The sequence below is a fragment of the Colobus angolensis genome, unplaced genomic scaffold, assembly GCF_000951035.1.
Source record: "Colobus angolensis palliatus isolate OR3802 unplaced genomic scaffold, Cang.pa_1.0 Scaffold20, whole genome shotgun sequence".
Classification (NCBI taxonomy): domain Eukaryota; kingdom Metazoa; phylum Chordata; class Mammalia; order Primates; family Cercopithecidae; genus Colobus; species Colobus angolensis.
Window position 1 is genome coordinate 9,905,117 of NW_012115155.1, and position 25,096 is coordinate 9,930,212.

General features: G+C 38.8%; 1 protein-coding gene across 1 annotated transcript in view; it reads right to left on the reverse strand.

Moving 5' to 3' along the window:
• Positions 1-25,096, reverse strand: part of IWS1 (IWS1 homolog (S. cerevisiae)) — a 45,953-nt gene that overhangs the window by 11,993 nt on the left and 8,864 nt on the right. Inside the window, exons 3-8 of the mRNA XM_011941675.1 lie at positions 10,739-11,807; positions 9,468-9,657; positions 8,896-8,953; positions 4,511-4,608; positions 2,391-2,541; positions 1,268-1,350 (exon numbers count right to left, since the gene is read on the reverse strand). Coding sequence (XP_011797065.1) covers positions 1,268-1,350; positions 2,391-2,541; positions 4,511-4,608; positions 8,896-8,953; positions 9,468-9,657; positions 10,739-11,807 — 1,649 coding nt within the window. The remainder of the gene's footprint in view (positions 1-1,267; positions 1,351-2,390; positions 2,542-4,510; positions 4,609-8,895; positions 8,954-9,467; positions 9,658-10,738; positions 11,808-25,096) is intronic.

Below are 25,096 nucleotides of genomic sequence, written 5' to 3' on the forward strand. Positions count from 1 at the left end.
ACCTGACAAAAAATGATTTGCTGAAAACAAAACAAACTCAAGTTACACAAGATAAATTAATGCTGATATGAATGGTACCGACAGTAAGAACAATTAACTCCAATCATTTCAACTAAAAAAAAAATAATGTTCAATCTATCAAAATAGTGATTATTGAAAAATTTTACATGGTGGTGAACCCAGAATTGCTATTCTCTGCAGGACACCAATGAGACTAGCACTCTACTGGCAGGACAAAAAACGAACAAACAAAAAACACCCTCAATAAAATAATACTTAAATTCCATTTTATGTACTAGAATCAGTTACGTTAATAGAAAACAAGACGTTGTATACATAAAACCCACCACAGATAGTTTTCCCTGTTAGAACAGAGGGAGAAATTTTCTAGTTACAGACGCTCTAGGCCACGCTGGTGGTGGCTCACTGATGCACCAATACATTTCCTCAGTCATCAAAAGTAGGCTATGGCTTAATTCAAAGGGAAAGCAAGGTTGCTCGGAAATATGAGCAAATCGGAGCCCGGCGTGGTGGTTCACACCTGTAATCCCATTCCAGTACTTTGACTTTCAGGTGTAGAGACGGGAAGATCGCCTGAGCCCAGGAGTTCGAGACCAGCCTGGGTAACACAGCAAGATCCTGCCTCTAATTAAAAAAAAAAAGCAAATCAATGAAAAAAGTTAGAAACAAGGATCTACTCAAAAAGGGCATCATTACTTCAGAAGGATCAATAACTGTGACACATTAGAGTCATATAAGCCTTGTACAATGCAGCCTTCAGGTAGGGTCTTCCAAGATTTACTGTTTTCCATCACACGGAGAAAACAAATGCAATTTTACCAGACCAAAAACTGTCTACAAAGAACAAAATGAGTGGCCAGGTGCAGTGGCTCATGTCTGTAATTCCAGCACTTTGGGAGGATGAGGTGGGAGGATTACTTAAGCCCAGGAGTTCAAGACAAGCCTGGGCAACATAGCAAGATTCTGTCTCTATCAAAAAACAAAAATAAAAACAAAAACACACGAAATTAGTAGTTTCCAAGTTTTTCTTTCATTAGTATCAATTTTTTATTTGTTCTGTTTGCACCAGGCATCAAGTTTTAATAAAAGTTTATGAAGAAATATAATTTAGGAAATTTTATTCATTATCTTTCTGTGACCTGATAGAAGGCTATCATTATTTAGTATTCCTAGAACACCAGTACATCCTTTGAATTATCATTCCATGAAGGGGAAAAAGACATTTTAAAGAAAACAAAACACTTACTTCTTAAGGTGCATAACTACAGTAGGCAGTAAAGTTAATTTTTTCAGTGCTGGCTTTTTTTGATTGTTCAACTGTCTGTCTTCCTATTCAGAAAAAAATAAAGATTTTTTTTTTTTAAACAGTACTCATTGTTAATATTGAATTCACTGTAATTCTGAACCTTAAAATAACAGTTTTTCAAAGAAACAATTTTTCCTACAAGAAAGAGTAACTTAAGAATGGATCTTTTGCAGAGCACCAAGCTCTGTATCTATGTCAGTCAAACCCACAAAACTATCAGAACTGCCTTTAACAACTACAAGTTGACAGAAACCATTTTAACTTAGAATATTAGCATAATTGTCAAGTTTTCAGAGTTCATTAAAGGTACAAATTACAACTGGGAAATTTTGGTTTACAATATTAGGAACAATTTTCCAGGTGTGAGGTTATATGATATTGGAATATACTATATCAAAGAAGAGTTTCAGTATTTACTTGGGCAGTTTTTTCTATTTTTTTTTAATTATGAAAAATTTCAAATTCTACAAATACAGAATGTAGAATATACCTGTTGCATACATTTCAACAATTAAATACACACAGATAGTCTTCTTTTAGCTACTTTCCTCCATTCTTGAATTGTTTTGAAAGAAATGCTAGACACAGATCATTGAATCCACTGCTGAACTCTCAGTGTCTCCAAAAGATCTGAACTTGTTTTTTAAACATACTACTGGGCTAATTTTTATAAGTTGAGCGGATTTTTACAATGCAATGGAAGAAGCCATGGCTTGATCAGGAGCAAGAGAACAACCCATGAATTTGTAATACCTTTAATATATGAAGAAACTAAACTTTGTGGTGAACTAGCCAAATCTGAGAACAAAACCATGTCCCATGAAATTAGCAAAGTCATTCACCTAAAACGTTTCATTTTACTGAATATTTCATCTTTTCACTTTTTCTAAACACGTGACTAAAAAATTAAAATATTTCCATGATTAAAACTTAGAACAGTAAATGCTTTATTACAAAAAGCAAAGCATCTTAACTGTAGTTTAAGGGTTAAGCATCAAAAAAAGGGCATCCAATAAACTCTGTGGGAGAAAAAGAAAGTGAACCTAGAAGCAACACAACTCACCTCAGCAGCTTCATTCATCTTGACGATCATGGCACTCACGACGTCGTCTGCGTCACTAATAAAGGTGCCACCATCACGGTTCCGTCTGCGCTTGCCACTCATGCTCTTTTTTCGCTGCAACATCATCTCAAAATCTGACAGAAAGTCCATACTAAAGCAGTAAACAAAAGCAAGTGAAATACAAGTTGTCTTTTAAATACACATTTACTTTCACCACAATTAAGAACACCAAATTTCTTAATTCTAACTCAATGAAGTGCTACCTTCTTTTAAAAGTGCAAGTACAGTCATGCGCCGCATAACGATGTTTCAGTCAATGACGAACTGCGAATACGACGGTGGCCATCCAGTAAGCTAAGGTTAACTTTTTATTGAAGAAAAAAAATTTTTTTGTAAACTTAGTGTAGCCTAAGTGTACAGTGTTTATAAAGCCTATAGTAGTGTACAGTAATGTCCCAGGCCTTCACATTCACTCACCACTCACCCAAACCAAATTCTAGTCCTGCTTTCATTCATGGCAAGTACCTTAAACAGGTGTACCATATTTTATCTCACACACACACACACACATATATTTTAAAGAGTTGGCGTGTTGCTCTGTCACCCAGGCTGGAGTGCAGTGGCACAATCCTAGTTTACCGTAGCCTCAAACACCTGGGCTCATCCTTCTACCTTAGCCTCCTGAATAGTTGAGACTACAGGCCCATACCACCATGCCTGGTTAATTTTTTAAATGTTTTGTAGAGACAGGGACTCACTATATGTCACCCAGGCTTGTCTTGAACTCCTGACCTCAAGTGACCCTCCTGCCTCAGCCTCCCAAAATGTTGAGATTACAGGCATAAGCCACCACGCCCAACTATGCTGTATTTTAACTGTACCTTTTCTATGTTTAGATACACAAACACCAACGTGTTACCACTGCCTACAGCATTCAGTACAGTAACATGCTGCACAGGTTTGTACCCTAGGAGCAATAGGCCTAGGAGCAATAGACCTTACCACACAGCCGAGGTGGGTAGTAGGCAATACCATGTAGGTTTGTATAATACTATGATGTTCATACAACAACAAAATCACCTAATGACACATTTTTCAGAATATATCCTGTTAAGCGACGCATGACTGTACTTACAACTTGCTTTTAAAAGAACAGCTGATCCTAGACTTTATGTTCAATTCCTGTACTACCCTGTTATATATACACACATAAATCACTAATAGCCCGGAACTTCTCATGCACTATATCCACACTTGCATCTATCAGTTTGAGAAAGTATATTTTAAGTTCCAATTGAGGGGACTCATTCAGCTTTAGTGGCACTGCCCTTTCTTGGACTATGAAGGTGTTCATTATCTGAATGCTGTTGTCTTATACAGCATGAGCAGAAAAAAATGAAAAATAAGCCGCCGCTTTCCAGTGATAAAAAGTATAACTCTCAAAACATAATGAGAGATACACATGGAAATCTATAGGCTTTAAGCACCTCAAACCTTTATGGCTTTCTTCAGAATCATTACACTTAAAAAAGAGGGAGTTAAGTTATTCTCTGCCACTAGCGTATCAATTCAATTTCCAGAAGTACTGCCAAACTCATTCAGTTTAATTACTGCATGCCGCTAGGAATTAAAAATGAAACTATTTTTTAAAAACATCTTTATAACTGGAAAGAGTAACTAATCCTATTACTGTATAACATCTTTGAAGATATCAGATTTTTCTGAACACAGATTCCAACTAGCTAAACAAAAGTAAGTGAAGTATGGTCAAATAATATTTTGTAGTTAAGATGTTAGACTTACTTCCCCTGCCCCATAAAATCACCTTTTCTCTCAGAAAGGTATTTTTAAAATTAGGTTATTTTTCATAAGAGTTTACTTGGTGAACCATAAATTAAGTCTGGTGCCATATAAATACAACTCCACAAAGTAAGACATCTAAGCACAGGGTAAATGAAAGACAAGTAACAGCAGCAGGTAATTCACTGACAACACTCTAGATAGAGAAAAACAGGAGTAGATCCACTCCTAAACTTAATCAGGAACCAAAATGAAAATTTAATAGTCTCTATCTTGATTTTTTAACTTCTCTTTAACAAATTCCTTAAAAACAAACTTACTGTTTTCCTCTCTTTATGTTATCATCAGAATCTGAATCTTCTGCTTCTTTTACCTGTGTTTCACTTTTTTCTTCTTCCAGATCTTCTTGGTTAAAACCCTAAATGCAAAATTATCACAACCTCCTTACAGATTTTCTTCTGTATTAAGTGTTCTTAGTATTTCGCATTTTTAAATTAATTCATTCACAAAGAACAAAAATTCGATATCAAAAGGTACATAACAAAAGGTCCCTCTCCAGCCACTGGTGTTACTAGGTTTCTTGTGTTTCCTTCCAGAAACAGTGTACATTTATATAAGCACTTCTACACACACTTTGCATCCTCTCTTACTATACAAATGGAAGCACACTATTCAGAGCGGGTCCAGGATAATGCTCCGCATGTTCCAAATGTAAGAAAAGAATCTAGAGGCCAATGCATGTCAGTATTAAGTCTTGTCATTTTTTTCAAGGCTTTAGACTATTTCACAATATGGCTGTAACCATAAACTGGTTCACTTATTTGCCTAGTCACATTTAGTTTTACATATTTGAAATTGCAAAATACTTGCCAAACTGTATTCCACAGAGGTTGTACCAATTATCTCTCCAGCAAGTATGAGGACTCCTGTTCCCCTACGTCCTCACTACTAGAGCAGGCTATCAAACATTGATATCCACCAGTCTCTGGACGGAAAAACAAATCTCAGGATAGTTTTATTTGCATTTTCTTACTATGGGGGTAACGTTGGGCATTTTTTCACATTTACAAAGCCATGTGTCATTCTTTCCCTGTGAACTCTGAATATCCTATGCCCATTTTTTGCTGGACTGTTCATCTTTTTCTTATCACTATTTAAAATCTCTTTGAAAATTAAATATAGCCCTCTACAAGTGACAAGAACTGTACAATCCCCACATTTGTACAGTTTTTGTTTATGCTAATATTTGTCAGGCATAACTTTTCATTTTTATGTAAATGAAATGGCCAGTCTTTTCTTTATGGCGTCTACCTTTTGTGTTATACTTAGAGGCTTTCTCAGTGGTTCACCTAGTATATTGGTTTTCTCACTGAACTGAAACTATAACCAAGTTGATGTTAAGTCTCCAAAATAGGTAAGTATACCTTATTCTTACAATATGGTGCTTAACTAAGTATGAGCTCCATGAAGGCAGTGTCCAAGCAGTCTCTAAAACATATGTTGAATCAATTCTTCCTTTGTATTTTCCTTAGGTTTACTTTATTTCACTATTGTCCTGAATTTGATTCTAAATTCATCTACCTTCACTCTCTATTGCATTGGTTAAAAATAAGTATTGCTTTTTGGACCCAAGAACTATTTAAGCAGGCTTTAAGTTTCTGAGTGGCAAACAGATTGGAAAATATATAGACATTTGATATATGACAAAGATGGCACTACAAATAGTAGGAAAGGACGATCTTTTCAATAAATGGTGCTGGGTCAACTGGATACTCCAAATAAGGAAAAAATTCTTCCCTTTTCCCTCATATCACATACGAAACCAATTTTAGGTGAATTATACAATTAAATGTGAAAGACTGAATAATCAAGCTTCTAGAAGATAACTTGTATCTTCATGACCTTGGGGACAGGCAAAAATTCTTAGGCAGAATTCAGTTTTCACCATAAAGAAAAAGATTGGTAAATCTGATCCTATGTTAAAATTAAGCACTTCTGTTCATCAGAAGACTCTATGTTAAAGGAATGAATTTAAGATATTCTAAAAAAATTTAAAAGTTAAAATTTTTTTTAAAAAAAGACTCCATTAAGAAAGTGAAAAAGAAGTAACAAAATGAAAGATAATTTTAACATTCATAACTGCCAAAAATGACTATATCTGGATTATATAGAGACTCGTCCCTGTTTTTTTCGGTCCGCTTCCTCTGTCAGTTACATTTCTCTTAGATTATGGATTTGTCCATTTCTCTTTTCAGTTTTATCAATTTTTGATTTTTATGTGTGCATATATAAAGTCATGTTATTAGGTGCAATTTTAAAATCTTTTTATCGACATAAAGTGACCTCTTTATCTCAAGCTTTTTTTTTTTACCTTAATGTCTACCTCCCCCTTTTATAATATTATAGATACCACACTAGTTTTCTTTTGGTCCATGTTTACATGAAGTCTTTTTTCATATACCTTTATTTTCAGCTTTACCTTCCGTTTCAGACAAATCTCTTGAAATCAGTATATGGCTGGTTTTTAAGATCCTGTCTGGCAATTGTTGTCCTTTAACTGGAACATTCAGTATTTACATTTAATTTAATTTTTGATATTATCAAAATTTAAATCTACTGTTTTACTACGTAATACTTTCTACTTTCTAATTGTCCCTTGTCCTATCATTCTTTTTCTTTTCCTGCTCATTTTCGACTGATTAGCTCTAGTTGTTCCATTTTTCCCCCCTCTACTAGTTTAGAAATTACACATTCCATTTTAGTCTTTTTAGTGGTCACTCTAGAGGCTACAACACGCACCCTAACTTACCAGTTTACTGATGTACATTCATATACATTTGCAAAGGCCTGTGAGCACTTCAATTCCATGTATGCTCCCAATTTACTGCTGTCATGTTTTAATTTTATATATATTCCACATTAACACATTTCATTTTGTATAGTCAATACTCATTTAGACTTATACACATACTTTTCTTGCTCTTTTCTCCCTCCTGCCATCTCTAACCTTCCATCTGAGATCATTCTTTCTTGCATTTCTTTCCTTCTGTATTTCCTTCAGCTGGTACATTGTTAATTAATTCCCTCCTTATTTCATCTTCATTCCTGGAAAGTATTTTTGCTAAATTTAACAAAATTCTAGGTTTGCCATTAGTAGATTCTACTGTTTCTGTTGTGAAGTCAGCTGTTAGTCTAATCGTTACTTTTCTGAATGTATTTTTTTTTCTGTGGCTTTTACACTTTCCTATTTTCGTTGGTTTCTTGCAGTTTTATTATGATGTAGTTAGGTGTAGATTTCCTTTTGTTTATCTTCCTTGCAATGTGTAGAACTTCTAGAATCTATGGTTTAGGTATCATTTCTTTTTAAAATACTGCTTCTGCTATACATGTAATTTTCCCTCTCCTTTCATTATTCCAATTTTTGCGAAAACTTTTCACAGTCTATGTCTTTTACTTTCTTCTATAACAGTGTATTTCAAAGCTTCATTCTAGATCCCTCCTTCTAATCTATCTTCCAGTTCACTAATTTTCTTTTCAAGTATGTCTAATCTGTTGTTACACTCATCCACTAAGTTTTCTGTTTTTTTTTTCCCTCCCGCCCCATTTTTCTTTTCAAACAGGACCTCACTATTTTGCCCTGGCTGGTTTCAAACTTCTGGGCTCCAACTACCCTCCCAGTTACCCCCCGAGTAACTGGGACTACCAGCTACTTGCACCTACCTGTCCACCAAGTTTTTAATTTCAGTTACTGTATTTTTATAGTTCTAAATTTCTACTTGGTTCTTTTCCAAATTTGCCTTCTCCTTTTTAAATTGTTTGCTCTGACATTTTAAATCTTATTTCTTATCTCCCTGAACATATTTAAGGTAATATCTAAAATTCCTATATCTAGAGCCCTAAGTCTATTTCTATTGTCTGTCATTACCAGTTTCCTTTTAATGTTATTTTTGTGTATTGTACTGTATATATGAAAAACTTAAACCACTGTCATCTTATTTCTGAGACTGAGATTCTCTAGTCTGCCAGAAGATTCAAAGATGGCCTAAAATCTGAGCAAAGGCTATTTTACTTCCCCGTGAACCCTATGGTGCTGCTCTCTGAAGTCTTGATCCAGAGTATGGGGTTTACAAAGCCCCCTAACCTCAATTGGCCCCGAACTCTAAATTTTGTCCCCAAGTCTTAAGGCTGTCAAAAATATGAGTAGCCTCTTGGCCTGACAGGTAAACACTCCCACAGAAAAAGCACTTCTAAACACTGAGTTACCACTTTAGGTTTCTCTTGGCTTAGTAATTCTTTGCTACTTTGCTCCTAGATAATGAGCAGATTTCTATATATTTTGTCTAGCTTTTCCAGTTGTGCTTGGCAGAAGGGTTAGCCCAATCACCCAGAATGCCGTTGTGAAAATCGGAAGTTCCCCAATTACTGTGAATCTTGCCCTTTAGCATTATGAAGTGCCTTTCTTTGTCTCAATGTGTCCCTTCCCCCTTAATTCAATTTTGCCCATTAGCTTCCTTTTATACCTTTGTATATACCCTCTCATTTTACTTCCTGAATCCCTCTTCTAGATTTTTCTCTTGAATACATCACAAAGATGTATTTCTCTTGAATACATCCTACTTATTAGAATCATCTATAATTACATCACTGCCATAAAAACAACAGAAAAAGCATAGCCAAGGAGGAAATATTTCCATCTTATACTTACTGTAAATTCTTCCTCCTCTTCATCACCAGATTCTCCAAATATGTCTGCAATAAGATTTCTAGAAAGTAGACAAATATAAAAACATTCATTTGCTTTCTTCTCATTTGCATAGGAACCATTTTTTAAAAAATAGAATTTACATACAGTAAAATGTGCAGATCTTCAGTGTCCAGTTCAATGAGTTTTAACAAACATATACACTCATGTAACCAGCACCTATACACTCATGTAGCCTCCCGAGAAAGTTCTGTCATGGCCCCTTCTAGCTGGTCCCCTAATTTCAACATCCCAGAGACAACTGCCACCTTGACTTCCAACACCACAGATAAATTCTGTCTACTGAACTTCATGGAAATGGAATCACGTATGTCCTCTTTGCTTTCTTTCACTTAACATGTTAATTCTGAGATGAATTCTGAGATTCACCCACATTGTAGTGTGTTCAGTTCAGGAACTAAAATACTAAATCCCCAAAAACATGCAATTAGGCAGGACATACTGTATTATAACACAGACCCCTCTGTACTGCCTAATTCAGAACCCCTGAAAACTCATGTTACACTGTCACTTACTCTTCTTCATTGCCCGACTCACTGTCACTCCCAAACAGATCCTTCTCTTCATTTTTCTTATCAGACAATTCTTTCCCAGCTTCTTCCTCACTGTCAGATGCTATGGTCTTCTCTCTTTTGCCTGACTTGTCGGATACAGCATCACTGTCAGAGTCATCTGCATCAGAGACAACACGGCTCTTCTTTGCTGCTGTTGAAAAGAAAATCATCATTAATTTTATTTTATCATGGTCATTGTATTACCAAGCATAACAGATGCTTTAAAACGGCAGTATGTGGCAAAAAAAAAAAAAAAAAAGCAATCAAAGGGCCTCCTGACACACGGTTTAGAATTTTTAAAATAACTAAATGGCTCATTTAGAGTCATCTTACAAATTTTCTGTTATTTTGCTTAAGAAAAAGTGGCCAAAAGATGAAGAAAGATATCATCAACATAAAAGCAGTCACCTTTCCTTTTGGGGAATCGAGAAAATTAAAACTAGATTGATGGGCAAAATTGGCATCCTTTCTACACTGCCTAGTAGTAACTGAACTAAAAAGGACTACATATTTCTTTCTAGGAATAGTCTCCACGTTCCTCTATCATTGCTGGTCAGTTTGAAATTTCTCATCTTCCTTAACAAACTGGCAACATGTCTGGTACCTTTTCCTTCTCCTATAAGAACTGTCAGGTTATAATGAAATATGTCTTTTCCAAAGATAAGTTTCATAAAAAAGTAAACAAGTAAAACTTACTGTGAAAATGGAGTCTTAGGTAGCAGAGACTGAAACACTCCAGAGAGAGATGGTGTCTCTAAATAGAATCCCCTCAAAGTTTCCCTGTATCTGAATATTCAACAATGTTTAACAAATGAAAAGACGTACCTGTGGGAGCTCAGTTACTGATTGGATGGGATCTAGTGAAGTAAGTGTCAAAGAGACCCGCAGCTAACACTGAATACAGTTAGGGGTTTTCATGTCAACATTTTTCTTTGAAACATTACCTCTTCCAGTTTAAGACAAAAAAATCTGAGTATTTTATATTCCTATTGACATGTGGTTTATCACTTTGAGGCAGTCAGAGATTAATACATGCTAACAGAACTCAAAGGAAACTTACTATTAAGCTCAGCTAATGATAACCGGGGAAACGAGTGTCCTAGTGATATTTTAGAATATTAAGCTGAATCACAGAATACAGATCTGACATACCAAGAGGATACAACGCTCCACAGTTATAAGCTTACACAATGAATAAAGCCATTGATAGACAGCCCAAGCTAATTCCTTACATGCTTTCTCTTCATCTTCACTATCAGAAAGCACAGCAGCCTTTCTCTTCGCTACTTTCTCCTCCTCACCCTCTTTTTCATCTTCATCACTGTCCAGTTTTTGCTTTTTGGGTTCTTCCTCCTCACTATCAGAACTGTGAAACTTTTTCCTGTCCGTATGACTGTCTGAGTGGAAGGAGGCATTCTGCATTTCTGTATCCTCTCCCTTATTCTCCCTGTCGCTGTCATCATCTGACTCTGGCTTCTGTTTGTGTCTGGACGCATCCTCAGTTTCTGAGTCACTGGCAGGTCCCTTCCGAGGCCCCTCACTCTCAGAGTCACTGACTCGGGGTTTGGGTAGCTCCTCGTTTTCAGAATCACTGGCCTGGTTCCTTGGGGGATCCTCACTTTCCGAATCACTGATTCGGGGTTTGGGAAGCTCTTCATTTTCTGAGTCACTGGCCTGGTGCCTCGGAGGGTCCTCACTTTCGGAGTCACTGATACGAGGTTTGGGAAGCTCCTCGTTTTCAGAGTCACTGGCCTGGTGCCTGGGGGGTTCCTCACTTTCCGAATCACTGACCTGAGGTTTAGGAAGCTCCTCACTTTCAGAATCACTCATTCGAGGTTTGGGAGGCTCCTCATTTTCGGAGTCACTGGCTTGGTGCCTTGGGGGTTCCTCGCTCTCAGAGTCACTGATTTGAGGTTTTAGAGCATCTTCTGTTTCAGAGTCACTAGCAGGACTCTTCTGGAGCTCCTCAATCTCAGAATCACTGGCAGGATGCTTCCCAACATCTTCGTTTTCTGAGTCACTTGCATGCCCATTAAGAAGCTCCTCGTTTTCAGAGTCACTCCCAGGTAATTTCCTGGTCTCTTCACTCTCAGAGTCGCTCCCATGCTGATTGACATCCTCATTTTCAGAATCGCTTGCGGGAGGCTCTGCACGTTCCTCAGATTCAGAGTCGCTGTCCTTTTGCCTGTGAAGCTCCTCACTTTCAGAGTCACTAGCATTAAGATTTATGGGCTCATCATTCTCAGAGTCTGTCACATGATGTCCTTTGGTGAGGCCATCCTCTCGATCACTAGGTTCATTCTGAAAAATAAAGTGAGAAAAAATTAGGAAAGTGCAAACAAACAAAAAACCCTTTAATAGTAAAACATTAAATTTTTTCAGCGGTTTGTTTTTTTTTTTTTTTTTGAGACAGAGTCTCGCTCTATTGCTGGAGTAAGTGGCGCGGTCTTGGCTCACTGCAAGCTCCACCTCCTGGGTTCACGCCACTCTCCTGCCTCAGCCTCCAAAGTAGCTGGGACTACTGGCATCCACCACCATGCCTGGCTAATTTTTTGTATTTTTAGTAGAGACGGGGTTTCACCGTGGTCTCAATCGCCTGACCTCATGAGCCGCCCGCCTTGGCCTCCTGAAGTGCTGAGATTACAGGCATGAGCCACTGTGCCTGGCCAATTTTTTAAAATATGAGAATATGTGCACCTAAATGGAGAATTCTTGTCCTATACCTATATAGAAATACCCCCACAGAAAGCCAATCTGTGAAACAGTTTTATCTGGATCCCCGAATGGGGAAATATAACCAGCCTTCATTAAAACAACTTTGTAAAGCATGCTCTCAGATTACTACAGAAAACTGACTGTGAAGAGCCAGGTTTTTTTTTTTTTTAAAAAAAGGCGAATTTTCTCATACATACTTCTGTTTTGTAAAAATATAACTCTGGGCCAGACGTGGTGGCTCACATCTGTAATCTCAGCACTTTGGGAGGCCGAGGTGGCGGATCACCTGAGGTCAAGAGTTCAAGACCAGCCCGGCCAACATGGTGAAACCCTGTCTCTACTAAAAATACAAAAATTAGCTGAGCATGGTGGTGGGCACCTGTAATCCCAGCTACTCAGGAGGCTGAGGCAAGGAGAATTGCTTGAACCTGGGAGGCAGAGGTTGCAGTGAGCTGAGATTGTGCCATTGCACTCCAGTCTGGGTGACAGAATGAGACTGTCAAAAATAAAAATAAAAATAAATAAATACATTTTTCAAAGAAATACTAGCAAACATGTAGCCAAGTTCTTTTACATAGGAACATTCTTGGGTTTTATAAGGTTAAAATTATTTTTTTATTTTTATTTTTTTGTATTTTTCAGTAGAGACAGGGTTTCACCGTGTTAGCCAGGATGGTCTCGATCTCCTGACCTTGTGATCCACCCGTCTCAGCTTCCCTAAGTGCTGGGATTACAGGCTTGAGCCACTGCACCCGGCCAAGGTTAAAATTATTTAAGGGAAAAGAAACCATAAAATTTCATTTTATTTAATGGGTCAAATAACATATGGGCACCTTCTCTTCTCCCAAGATAATTTAAGCAAACAAAGAAAGGAAGGGTTAACATTTCCTAAGTACCCACACCACAATAGGCTCTCTCCTGTTAGTTCATTTACTCCTCATAATGGTACTTCTCATGATAACAAAATTGAGGCTTACAGTAGTCATGGTCCTGTATTTAGTTACCCTAGAAATAAGAAAGCTTAAGTTTTAGGGAGAACATGATTCATCTAACTATACCAACACATAATGTTACTTGAAATAATTACTCTGAAAACGTGCTCTGGGGTACAAACTTGATATGTGCATATTATAGCTATGATTTTTAAAATGCAGAGAAAAATATATAACATTAAACATGCCAAAATACTAACAAGTGTTTTAGGATCTGGTGAATTTTTTCTCCCATCTGGTAGCTCAACTTCAAATAAAATGGCAATAATATTCTAGCTTAATAAGTGAAAGTATTTCCATGTTTGAGTATTCCCTCTAAAAATTTACTGAGCCAAATATTTGTTAGATACATGATTGAAGCTATCTGAACCTACCACAGACTATTTTCAAGGGACCAAGAGCCTTTAAATAATACCTATGGCCAACATCATGCTATGAAACCGTTAAGTGACAAGATAATTCTTGTCAGTGACAGGACAAATGGCTTGAAAATGTTCTCATAAAACCCATACTTTTACTAACCCACGTATGCTGTGTCTACAAATTCAAAAATAATATGAAAAATTATAAAATAAGCCTACAAGGCAAATGTTGGAAGAGTTTTTTAAATATTTTATCGCCATTATGACAGCACAGCATTGCAAAGAAAGAGTCATTGCTACACACAGTCACTGAACTATAGCACATTCAGGAACGTTTCCAAAACCATAAACTTTTCAAAATCCCTAAATACAATTTTCTTGAGTTCTCACCGGGCACTCAGCACAGTACTGTATTGGATTCCTTGTCAGTCACAAGCTCTATTATCCCACTGGAACAGGCACTTATCTATTAAAACGATATTAGGACTTGAGAGATACCATAGAATCTTACAATTACAGTACAATACTCTGTATGTTGCCTAAAGTTTACTTTAGCCATACTTCATAATTTAAAAGAATGCAGATGGAAAATTTAACTATCTAGATTGTAAGCTCTAGGAAGGCAGACACATTTTGGTTTGTTTTCCTGAGGTATTCTCAGAGTGCAGAATGCTCTCCAGTACATACACACACTAGGTAGAGTTTGAGCATTCCTAATCTGAAAATTCAGACAACTCCAAAATCTGAAACTTTTTGAGCACTGACATGACATCACAAGTGGAAAATTCCAAACGTAAGCACCTAATACAAACTTTGTTTCATGTGAAAAATTATTTAATATAATGTATAAAATTCCCTTCCAGCTATAAGATAAATGAATTTCGTGTTTAGACATGGGTTCCATTGCCAAAATAGCTCACTATGTATAAGTAAATATTCCAAAACTCAAAAATATTCTAAATCCACAACACTTCTGATTCCAAGCATTTTGGATAAGGGATACTCAATGTGTATTTGTTAAATTAGTAATAAAGGCGTTAAGTGGGAATAACATAAGGTGAGGAAAAATTAATCCAACAAGAATGTATTTCATGTCTACTATGTGCAAGACGCCAAGACACCAGGCTGAGTATGTCTCAGGGCCTGACCTTACGAGCTGCTAATGAGGAGCCAGCCAAGCACACCGTATAACAGTATAGTGTAACATGCACTATTCACAAAGTATGTATATGATATTTCAAAAGTGCACTGGAAGTGCATCTATATGAAACTGAGCTGCAAAAAAAAAGGTGTGCAGACAGTGAGCCAAGATCGCACCACTGCACTCGACTGGGTGACAGAGCGAGACTCCATCTCAAAAAAAAAAAAAAGGGTGTGCAGACAACAGGCATGTTTGCATGGAGTTTGTGATGGCTGAGTTAAGAAGGGAGGGTGGGGAGAGGCATACAGTACCAGCAGAGGCAATTAAAGCAGGAGGCAAAAGGGAAAATTGCAATTGGCTTTTGGAATGCTCTCCATGACAAACCCATCACATAACTCTAAGGCCATGTCTATGTGTGACTTGATTTATTTTAGTTGAAACAACAGAAATCATCTCTAGCTAAGTCCAGAAAAAAAGAACAATCTTCTCAGGATCAAAGTGAGTTGAATGACTAAAAACTTGGGAAGGTTAAGTACTGATGCAGCACAGAGAGCTTAGAAAAGGGAACTCAAGGATCATTTTACTAGAGTACCATTGGTAACATGACTCAGCTATAAACTGTCTAGAACCTAAATTATAAATCCCCAAAAGAGACGACTTAACTGGCCAAGGCAATATCAGAATCTGTCACTCTATCAGTTACAGCTGGATCGGGGCACAGCACTGGGAGTCACTCCCAAAGAAGTGAGAGACACTGGGCAGTCACCCAAAACTCACCCGCTACACTCTACCCCAGGTTTCCTGATGCATGGTGTAGCATTCCAAAACAAACAACCCCTACAAGGACACCGCATAAGACAATGATAGTGAAATTTAGGAATCCTCACGAATTTTTTATGAGTTTGATGAAGACACAGCATTACGTATGGCACGACAGGGCAAAAAAGGGGAGAAATAACTACAGTAAAAAAGTACTAGTCTGATACACTCAAGCTAAAGAATACACTTAGACGACAACACCACAGAATTTGGGACGAGTATGCTGGAAATTATACAGTTAAGCTTAAAAGTTATCAAAACAATATCTAAAGTTTTTACAGTGGTTTTGGCAATTAAATTGCAAACTTAAAAAATATCCAAAAGACAATTTTTTTAAAAGTCACATGAGTACAACAAATCAACAGTCGAAACTGACATTTAATGTAGTTTTTAAAATAATGTAAGACATTTCCCAGTGGTAATGGTAAAAGAAATTGAGCAGTCAGAAGCTCCTTAGATGCTTTAGAAACATCTACAATGCCGCCGGGCGCTATGGCTCACGAGGTCAGGAGATCAAGACCATCCTGCCTAACACGGTGAAACCCTGTCTCTACGAAAAATGCAAAAAATTAGCTGGGTGTGGTGGCGCACTCCTGTAGTCCCAGCTACTCAGGAGACTGAGGCAGGAGAATCACTTGAACCCAGGAGGCGGAGGCTGCAGTGAGCCGAGATACCGCACTCCAGCCTAGGTGACAGAGCAAGACTCCGTCTCAAAAAAAAAAAAAGAAAGAAAAACAAACATCTATAATGCCTCATACCTCCTTCCTTAGCCATCAATCACACTGCAGTTATAAATAACTACTGGTTATCCATCATAATAAACAATCTTGTTTATCTCAGCATACAAAGAATAACCACACTTCTTACGACCAGGGCCACAATACACAGAGAGATAACTGACATTCTTAAACTGCAAAGTAAATAAAACTGCTATAAATCAAATAATAATTTGTAAAGTATTCAAAGTATTATATTGTCAAATGGAAACTTGTACAGACCCAAATAACTCAGGACACTTTGTTTCTTCTTGACTGGTCAGAAGTGTCAAACTCAAAGTACTCGATGTTGTATATACTACTCTACCATTATAAACTGGAAAAATGCTCAACACTAAACCACACAGTAAATTCCATGAAGAAATATCTATAGAAGCATGTTCAAAAACATGTTTCACTAGACCTTAGTTCCAGGAGATATAGTTGAAAGTATCATATAGGACTTTGTCAATGCATATTAGTTTAATGAGCATGAAAGAATCTGAGAAACCCTGCAGTAAAACAACATAATGCTGTCAATCCAATGTAGTTCCTGGAGTGCTGCATCAGTTTGAGAAACTCCCAAGCACACACTTAATGTAACGAAGCTATAAAACAGAATGTCCCTTGTCTATCAAAAGTTGATCTTAGAATAAGAGTCAGAAACATAGGCACTCCTGATGAGTAACAACAACAACAACAAAATCTACACAAAGCTTGTTTTTTGTTTGGTTGGTTTGTCTTTTCGAGACAAGGTTGACTCTGTCACCCAGGCTGGAGTGCACTAGCATAACCATAGCTCAGTACAGCCTTGAACTCCTGGGCCCAAGAGATCGTCCTGCCTCAGTCTCCCAAGCAGCTGAGACTAGAGGCACATGCCACCATGTCCGGATTTTTTTTGTTTTGTAGAGACAGAGTCTGTGTTGCCCAGGCTGTTCTCAAACGCCTGGCCTCAAGTTATCCTTCTGCCTTGGCCTCCCAGCAAAGTTTAGGATTTTATGATAATGATGCAAACTCCTGCCTACCTCTTCAGACTCACTTCTTTCCACTCACCATCAACCCTATGTGTTACAGCAGCAGTTCCCAAACCTCAGTATGCACAAAAATCACTTGGGGAACTTTGGAGAAAACCATACAAACTTTTGGTGCTTCTCACCTCCAGATATCAATTCAGTGTATCTGGGAAAGGTGTCACAGAATCTGAATTTTGACATGTGGTCCACATGATTTTGACCACATTTCAGAAATTCTACTCCAGTTTCAGTAGAGTAAACTACTAACTTTGTGCCTTACAAATGCTGTTCCCTTTACCAAGAATATCTTTCTTGTACCTTGTCTTTTTCATGCCTAAAAACTTGCCAAAAATACTCATCTCCTGAAGTCTCTTCCATCTTTCTCTCTAGGTAGAATGAATGGACTTTGTGCAACATAATGTGACAGTTAAGGCCATGGAATTTAGAGTCAGAAAGACCTGAGGTCCAAGCCCCAGCTCTGTTACTTTCTACTATGTGATCAAAGGACATTTTCTTAACTCTTCAAAGTTTCCATGTCCTTGATCTGATGGAATTAGGAATAGTATCTATACCGTAGAGGACAGTTCTGAGGAATAAAAGCATGCAAAAGAGTAAGCACAGAGCCTGTGAGCATTCAATAAATGTTATGTACCATCAATAACAAAATCTCATTAATTATTGATTACAAAACACTTCCCTCTTCAAGACTCAGCTCAAATACATCCCGTGACGGCTGCTGACCTGGTTAGCCATTCCCTCCCTTCATATCCCCATGGCATCTTGTACTCTCACACTTCACTGAAAGGTGACTTAAACACTTATTTACATTTATCTGATACACCGACCTTAAGATCCTAGGCTATTCTGTAAAAATGTATCTTTTACCTGCGGCATAAAAAAGACACTCAAAATATATTCACTAAAATGAAAAAGAAACCCCACAAGCAATGCTTAACATAAAACAAATGGAAAATAATGTTTGCATTAAACATTATTAGAATCAGAGACAAAGACTAAAAACAAAAACAAAGGAAAACGTAGACAGAATCACAAGAACTAATAAGATATAGGACAGCAATGGCCAAGACAAATCTTTTAGTTGTTTTGATGTACTCCCCATAAGGATGCTTTCCTTATACTAACACAACCTCCCCGGAGGAAAGAACAAGAGCAGACTGCCATCTTTACTCAATTCAAGTAATGCTGGAGCTAACAGAGTTGTCATTGACTTCAAGGGGCAGATGGCTGGACCCACTGTGCTTTGCTCACAGTCAAAAAACCGTGAGAAGCCAGGTTCCGTTTCCAAACAACATCTTCCTCAATGTCCCACACTCCATTTTTTTCTGTGGGACACTCGGGAGGGTACTTTTATACACAGATGAAATCTACAGGCTTCTGGATGTTAAGATACGCATTTCCTTTGATACATTTCCTTTGATACATTTTCCATGAAACAGAAACCAGCTGAAACAAAACCACACAGCTAATTGGCAAAAATACTGTCTAAAAGAATATATAGTAAAAATAACAAAAACTAGAATTGGAAACTAGTTATAACTAGGTCACATTTGACGGCCACCCCTCCACTTGGTGCTCAAACTGCTTTATTAAAAAGTTACATTTCCAGAGATGACTACTAAAAAAGATTTTTAGAGTCTTCCCCCTTCTTCCCTATCTGTCCTAACACAAAAGGTGTGAAGCCATCTAACCCAAACTTACTTATACAGCACCAGTTTCCATTAAGCTATTCCATTTTCTAGCCACAATAATCATTCCTGAAATATATCAAGTCCTTCTTAATGTTAGGCCCTGTATCTGTTGCTCTTCTAGCTAGACAGAATTACCGCTACCCCCAACCCGTTTCTCCAACTGGCAATGTCTCTCCTTTTTCTGTCAGCTGAAATATCATGGCTAGTAAGCCCATCCTCCCTTCCTCTCAGTGCTTGGTATGTATCCTTGCTACAATGACATACTATATTGTAGTCACCTATTTATAGGTCTGCCGCACCCACACAGACACCTTAAAGTTTTAAGTTTGCCCTGCTATGCCTAGTAAACAATCAACATTCAAAAATGTTTACAGAAAGACATGAATAATAAATCTTCACACATTAAATAAACTTAACCAATAGTGCCAATTTTTTGGGAAATGCATTCCAATCCAAAGGTTTAATTATCTGGCCGGGCACGGTGGCTCACACCCGTCAGCCCAGCACTTTGGGAGCCCAAGGTGGGAAGATCACCTGAGCTCAGGAGTTCAAGACCAGCCTGGCCAACAGGGTGAAACCCTGTCTCTACTAAAAATACAAAAATTAGCTGGGTGTGTGGCGCATGCCTGTAGTCCCAGCTACTCAGGATGCTGAGGCAGGAGAATTGCTTGAACCCAGGAAGCGGAGGTTGCAGTCAGCCAAGATCACACCACTGCAATCCAGCCAGGGTGTAAGAGTGAGACTGTGTCTCAAGAAAAAAAAGTTTAATTAACTTGATTTGGAAACCATATAATAACACAGTTGGGGACAGAGAAATAAATGTCAACTATCTCAGGCTGCACATGAGGTAGAGGGGTAGCTGGGAATACAAAATCTTCAAAGAAAGATGTGTAAAACTTCTATAGGCTTCTGGATTGAGAAATCTAAACTTCAATACCTTTTCTTCAAATTTAAGAAACTACCTTTCCATGTATCCTTCCAACTAATCTACCAGGAAAAGACAATTTGATACCTAATAGTTACAATTTTTTAGTAAGAGAATATATATTAAAGATAAATTTAAAACAGAAAAAAACAGCTAGTAAAGAAAGGTTTATCTTTACATGAAAGGGTTCTTCACAAGGTTCTTCTAAATTTTGAATTTTTTAGTACATTTTGAGTTAGCTGTTGCATGCTCATAAAAATGGGTTACCATATAAAACGGCATAGTATTCTACCAAATTATTTTCCCTTTGATTTGAGAGATTAATGAGCACTGCAGAAATAAGACAAATGCGAATCACACCCAAAGATCACCATCATTTACGTTTTAGTCCTTTCAATCTCTTCTCTGTGTAAATTTATTTTAAAACAATTAAACTAGGACCTAGAATCACAATAATGGCCTGTATCTTTCAAGTAATAGCGGCAGGAAGCAGACAAATTCCTAGGTAGATAGCGGTGGGTCCCTGGTGAAACATGACCTTCAAGTCAAACACAGCTTAAACGCAGTAAACCGAGCTGCTAGGGCACCTGACCGGAGTGAGAACCTTTATTCCCGTTTGCCTGCTCTTTCCTTAGTGGTTCTTTCCAAATAAGACTAATTTTTAACTAATCAAATGCTGCTTTTCCCAAGGCTACCTACAGCCCGTATCTCCCCAATTCTGTCTATAAAAACTCCAGAGTTAGCCACAGTTGGGGACAACCCACCTTTGGGAAGGGGCTGCCCACTTCAGGTCCCCTCTCTGCTAAGCTGTTCCGTCGCTCAATAAAACTCTTCTCCCCCCTGCTCACTCTCAGTTGTCCATCTAACCTTATTCTTCTTGGACACAGGAAAACCACTTGGGACCCACCAAACGGAGGATTCAAAAAGGGGTGTAACACTGTACCCCTCCCTCCTGCTTACCCAGCAATGGGGGAGAAGAAATTGCAGGGCGTGACACACCACCTTTCGCCAATGCTGTGGGTAGCAGGAATGAATAAGAGCTCTAGTGCTTCTCGAGAGCCCAGACCTCGGGACTCTACAAAGCAGGGCTGTAACACACACCTGCTTGCCAAGCCCTGGGCGGTGGGAACAACAGAGCTGTGACACTCTTGGGGCTCTGCAGTTCCTGGCATCTCTGAGTTTTCAGGCACCACCACATCCCCCTAGTCTGGACACTGGCACCTTCTATGGAAGTTGTTTGTGGCACACTGGGTCCAGCTGCAGCCTCACACGGAGCCGGCACCTGTGTCAGTGCCTGGAGCTGCCCTCCTGCTGCAGCAGCTGACCTGCCTGGCTGTGTGCCGTGACCAGACCCGGACCCTGCACTCGGCTCATTCACACACCTCTTGACGTTCCATACCTGTCTTGCTGGCAGAGGCCGGTAGCAAAAATCAAGTGCAGCCTGCCAGGCCGAGTGGGCAGGGAGAGTCCAAGTGAGACCGGAGCCCAGCGAGGCCCAAGCAGGGACACTGCTGGCCCCAGAGGTTTCCCGCCAACAGGAAGTGGCACCCTCCAAAAAAATTCTGCATCACAAGTAACATGTTCAATTCTCCATGTCACTATTCTTTGAAAACAATTCCAATAGCTGCGTTGCCATTCTTATAAACATCCTATTTATAGTTTAATCGCTCATTTTCTACACTATTTCTTGCTTTCTTTCTTACGTTTATTACATCTCCTTTGTCCATTTCAGTGTTTTCAACCCAACAGCGGTTCTGGGTCTTCACCCAACGGGTTAGTGGGAAATTCAAGGGGCTGTTTTTGGTCATCAACGATGGGGAGGATGTGTTACTAGTATTTCATTTAATGCCCAGTAACCAAGATGCTAAATGTCCTGTTAATATACAGGCATGCACCCAAATATCCATAACTGGCTTGCTAAGAATCTCTTGTTCAGGAAAACAACACAAGGCTGCTCTCTGTGGTGTGGCCACAGGCAGGACCCAGAAGACCTCACCCATCCACACACACACAGGAATCTCCCTGAGCTGAAAGAGCTCAATGGGCCCAATACAGATTGCAGTAACAGACAAGAGAAGCATAATGGGTCCCTTTGGGATTTAAACTGAGGAATACGCAAAAGTCTGACCAATCTGTAAGAGATAAACATCAAGCCAAACAAGGACTTTTGGCATCACAGCATGAAAAGTTCTACTGACCTTCTCTCCAGTGAAAATTATTAAAAACAACCACTTAAAGTCTCTACAAATGGCCCTAATGGCAAAGGGCAAATGAAGAAACGCCTACACAAATTCCACAAGAGAGACTATTTGAACCAAGATCTACTGAACCTCCTTCCAACCTCACAATTCAGTGAGGCTGACTCCACTCCAGATTGCTGTAGCCAGAAACACAGAGCTCCCTCTCTATCCTGCTTCAGTTAGAGGGCTTCCTTTCCAGGAAGAGCAGGGCATCAGCATCTCTCATCCTGCTCCCGAAGCCTGTTTCTGTGGTTAAGTTCCAAAAGACTGCAGTCTAGAAGTGGAGATTCCCATCTTTTGACCAACCCTTACTTGCTTAAAGGCAGCTCTACCTTGGGTGGACCACACTGAGAATACTGGGGCCCTAATCACCCTTGTGCCGGCTTGTGAGCCCATGCCAAGAGATGCAAGCTGAAAGGATTTCAGGTTACTAACTTATTCCCACTCCTCCACCCCCTACCCAGAGCTCAGTGTTTAAAAAAATACAGAAGACATCCTAGGCAGCGTGGCGAAACCCCATCTCTACAAAAACACAAAAATTAGCTGGGCCTGGTGGTGTATGCCTGTGGTCTCAGCCACTAAGGAGTCTGAGGCAGAAGAATCTCTTGAACCTGGGGGGCAGAGGTTGCAGTGAGCTGAGATCGAGTCATGGCACTCCACCCTGCGCAACAGTGAGACCCTGCCCCCCTCCCCCACCCACACACATACATACACACAAAACAGAGGAGAAGAAGATAGCTGAATAGAATTACTAGACATAAGCTCAAAAGAGGACTTCAACAATACTATAAATCAACTAAATCAAACAGATATCTAAAGAACTAGGCCTGGCACAATGGCTCACACCTGTAATCCCAGTACTGCTGAGAGGCCAGGGTGGGAGGACCACTTGAGGTCAGGAGTTCGAGACCAGCCTGGGCAACATAGCAAAATCCATCTCTACAAAACATTTTAAAATTAGCCAGGCATGATGGTACGCAGCTGTAGTCCTGGCTATTCAGGAGTCTGAGGCGGGAAGACTGCTTGACCCAGGAGTTGAAGGTTACAATGAGCCATAATTTTTTCACATGCCCGCTGTGTCAAAGTGAGCCACAAATACACCACTGCACTCCAACCTGGGTAACAGAAGAGATCGTTCAAAAAAAAAAAAAAAAAACACAACCTGTATTCAACAATAAAATACATATTCTTATTAAGTACATGGAACATTCTCCAGGATAGGCAATGTGCTAGGCCCTAAAACGGACCTCGACAAATTTAAAAGAACAGCAATATACAAGGTTTGTTCCCCTACCACAATGAAATAAAATTAGAAATCGTAGGAAAAATGTTTAGGTACAATATGAATATGAAATTAATAAAATAATTCCATTTACTAAGCATCAAAGAGAGTAACATACTTAAAAATTTAACAAAGAAATCCAATATGTATACATGGAAAACTATAAATCACTGTTAAAAGCAATTAAACACTTAAATAGACATCCCATGTTCTTGGATGAACAGACCTTACACTATCAAGATGGCAATATTCCCCAAATTGATCGACAGATTCAGTGCAATCCCCCATCAGAATCCCAGCTGACATCTCTGCAGAAATCAACAAACTGATTCTAAAATACACAGGTAACTCCAAGGGACCCAAATTGGCTAAAAAAATCTTGAAAAAAAAAAAAAACAAATTAGGACTCATACTCTCCAATATCAAAACATACTACAAAGCAATAGTAGTTAATACACTAGTACAGGCACAAGGATAGATGCAGATATGAAAAAGATTTTCAAGTTCAGAAATGAAGCCAAATATCCTACGGCCAACAGATTTTCAACAAGGATGCCACGACCATTCAACGGGGAAAGAAAAGTCTTTTCAACAAACGGCAATGGGACAACTAGACAGCCAATGCAAAGAATAAAACTACACCCCAAAAAGTCAGGTAATAATTGCCGACAAGAGTATGGAGAAATCAGAACCCTTAAATACTCAGCTGGTGTGAATGTAAAATGGTGTAACCACTGTGGAAAATAGTCTGGCAGTTCCTCAAATGATAATACAGAATTACGTTAGGACCCAGCAATTACCTTCCTAGGAATAAACCCAAGAGAACTGAAAATGTATGTCCACAAAAAATGTGTACACAAATGTTTACAGCAGCATTATTCATAATACCAAAAGAAACAACCCAAATGTCATCAGCTGATGAACGGATAAATAAAATGTAGTATGATCCATATAATGGAATATTATTTACCACAAAAAGGAATGAAGTACTGATACGTGCTACAACACAGCTACACCCTGAAAATATTATGCTAAGTGAAATAAGTCACAAAAGACCATATTTTATCATTCCATTTGTAAGAAATGTCCAGAACAGGGACTCTATGAGACAGAAAGTATATTAGTGGTTGCTGAGGACTGTGGGGTGGGGAGGGGTAGGCAAAGGGAAGAGGAGGTTAGAAAGGTAACAGCAAAAGTGTTTCTTAGGTGATGAAATTCTAAAATTGACTGTGGCAACAGCTGGGCTACTATGAAATACTAAAGATCACTGAATTGCACACTTTAGGTAAATTGTATAGTATGTAAATCGATCTCGACAGAGCCCTTTTTTGGGCCAGGCACAGTGCTCATACCTGTAATCTCAGGACTTTGGGAGGCCAAGGCAGGCGGATGGCTTGAGCCCAAGAGCTTGAGATCAGCCTAGGCAACACGGCAAAACCCCACTACTACTATAAATACAAAAATTAGCTGGGTGTACTGGTGCATGCCTATCGTCCCAGCTACTTGGGAGGCTGAGGTCTGGATCATTTAAGCCTGGGAGGTTGAGGCTGCAGTGAGCTGTGATTGTGCCACTATGCTCCAGCCTGGGCTACTGTGTAAGATTCTGCCAGGAAAGGAACAGAGAGGGGAGGGGGGAG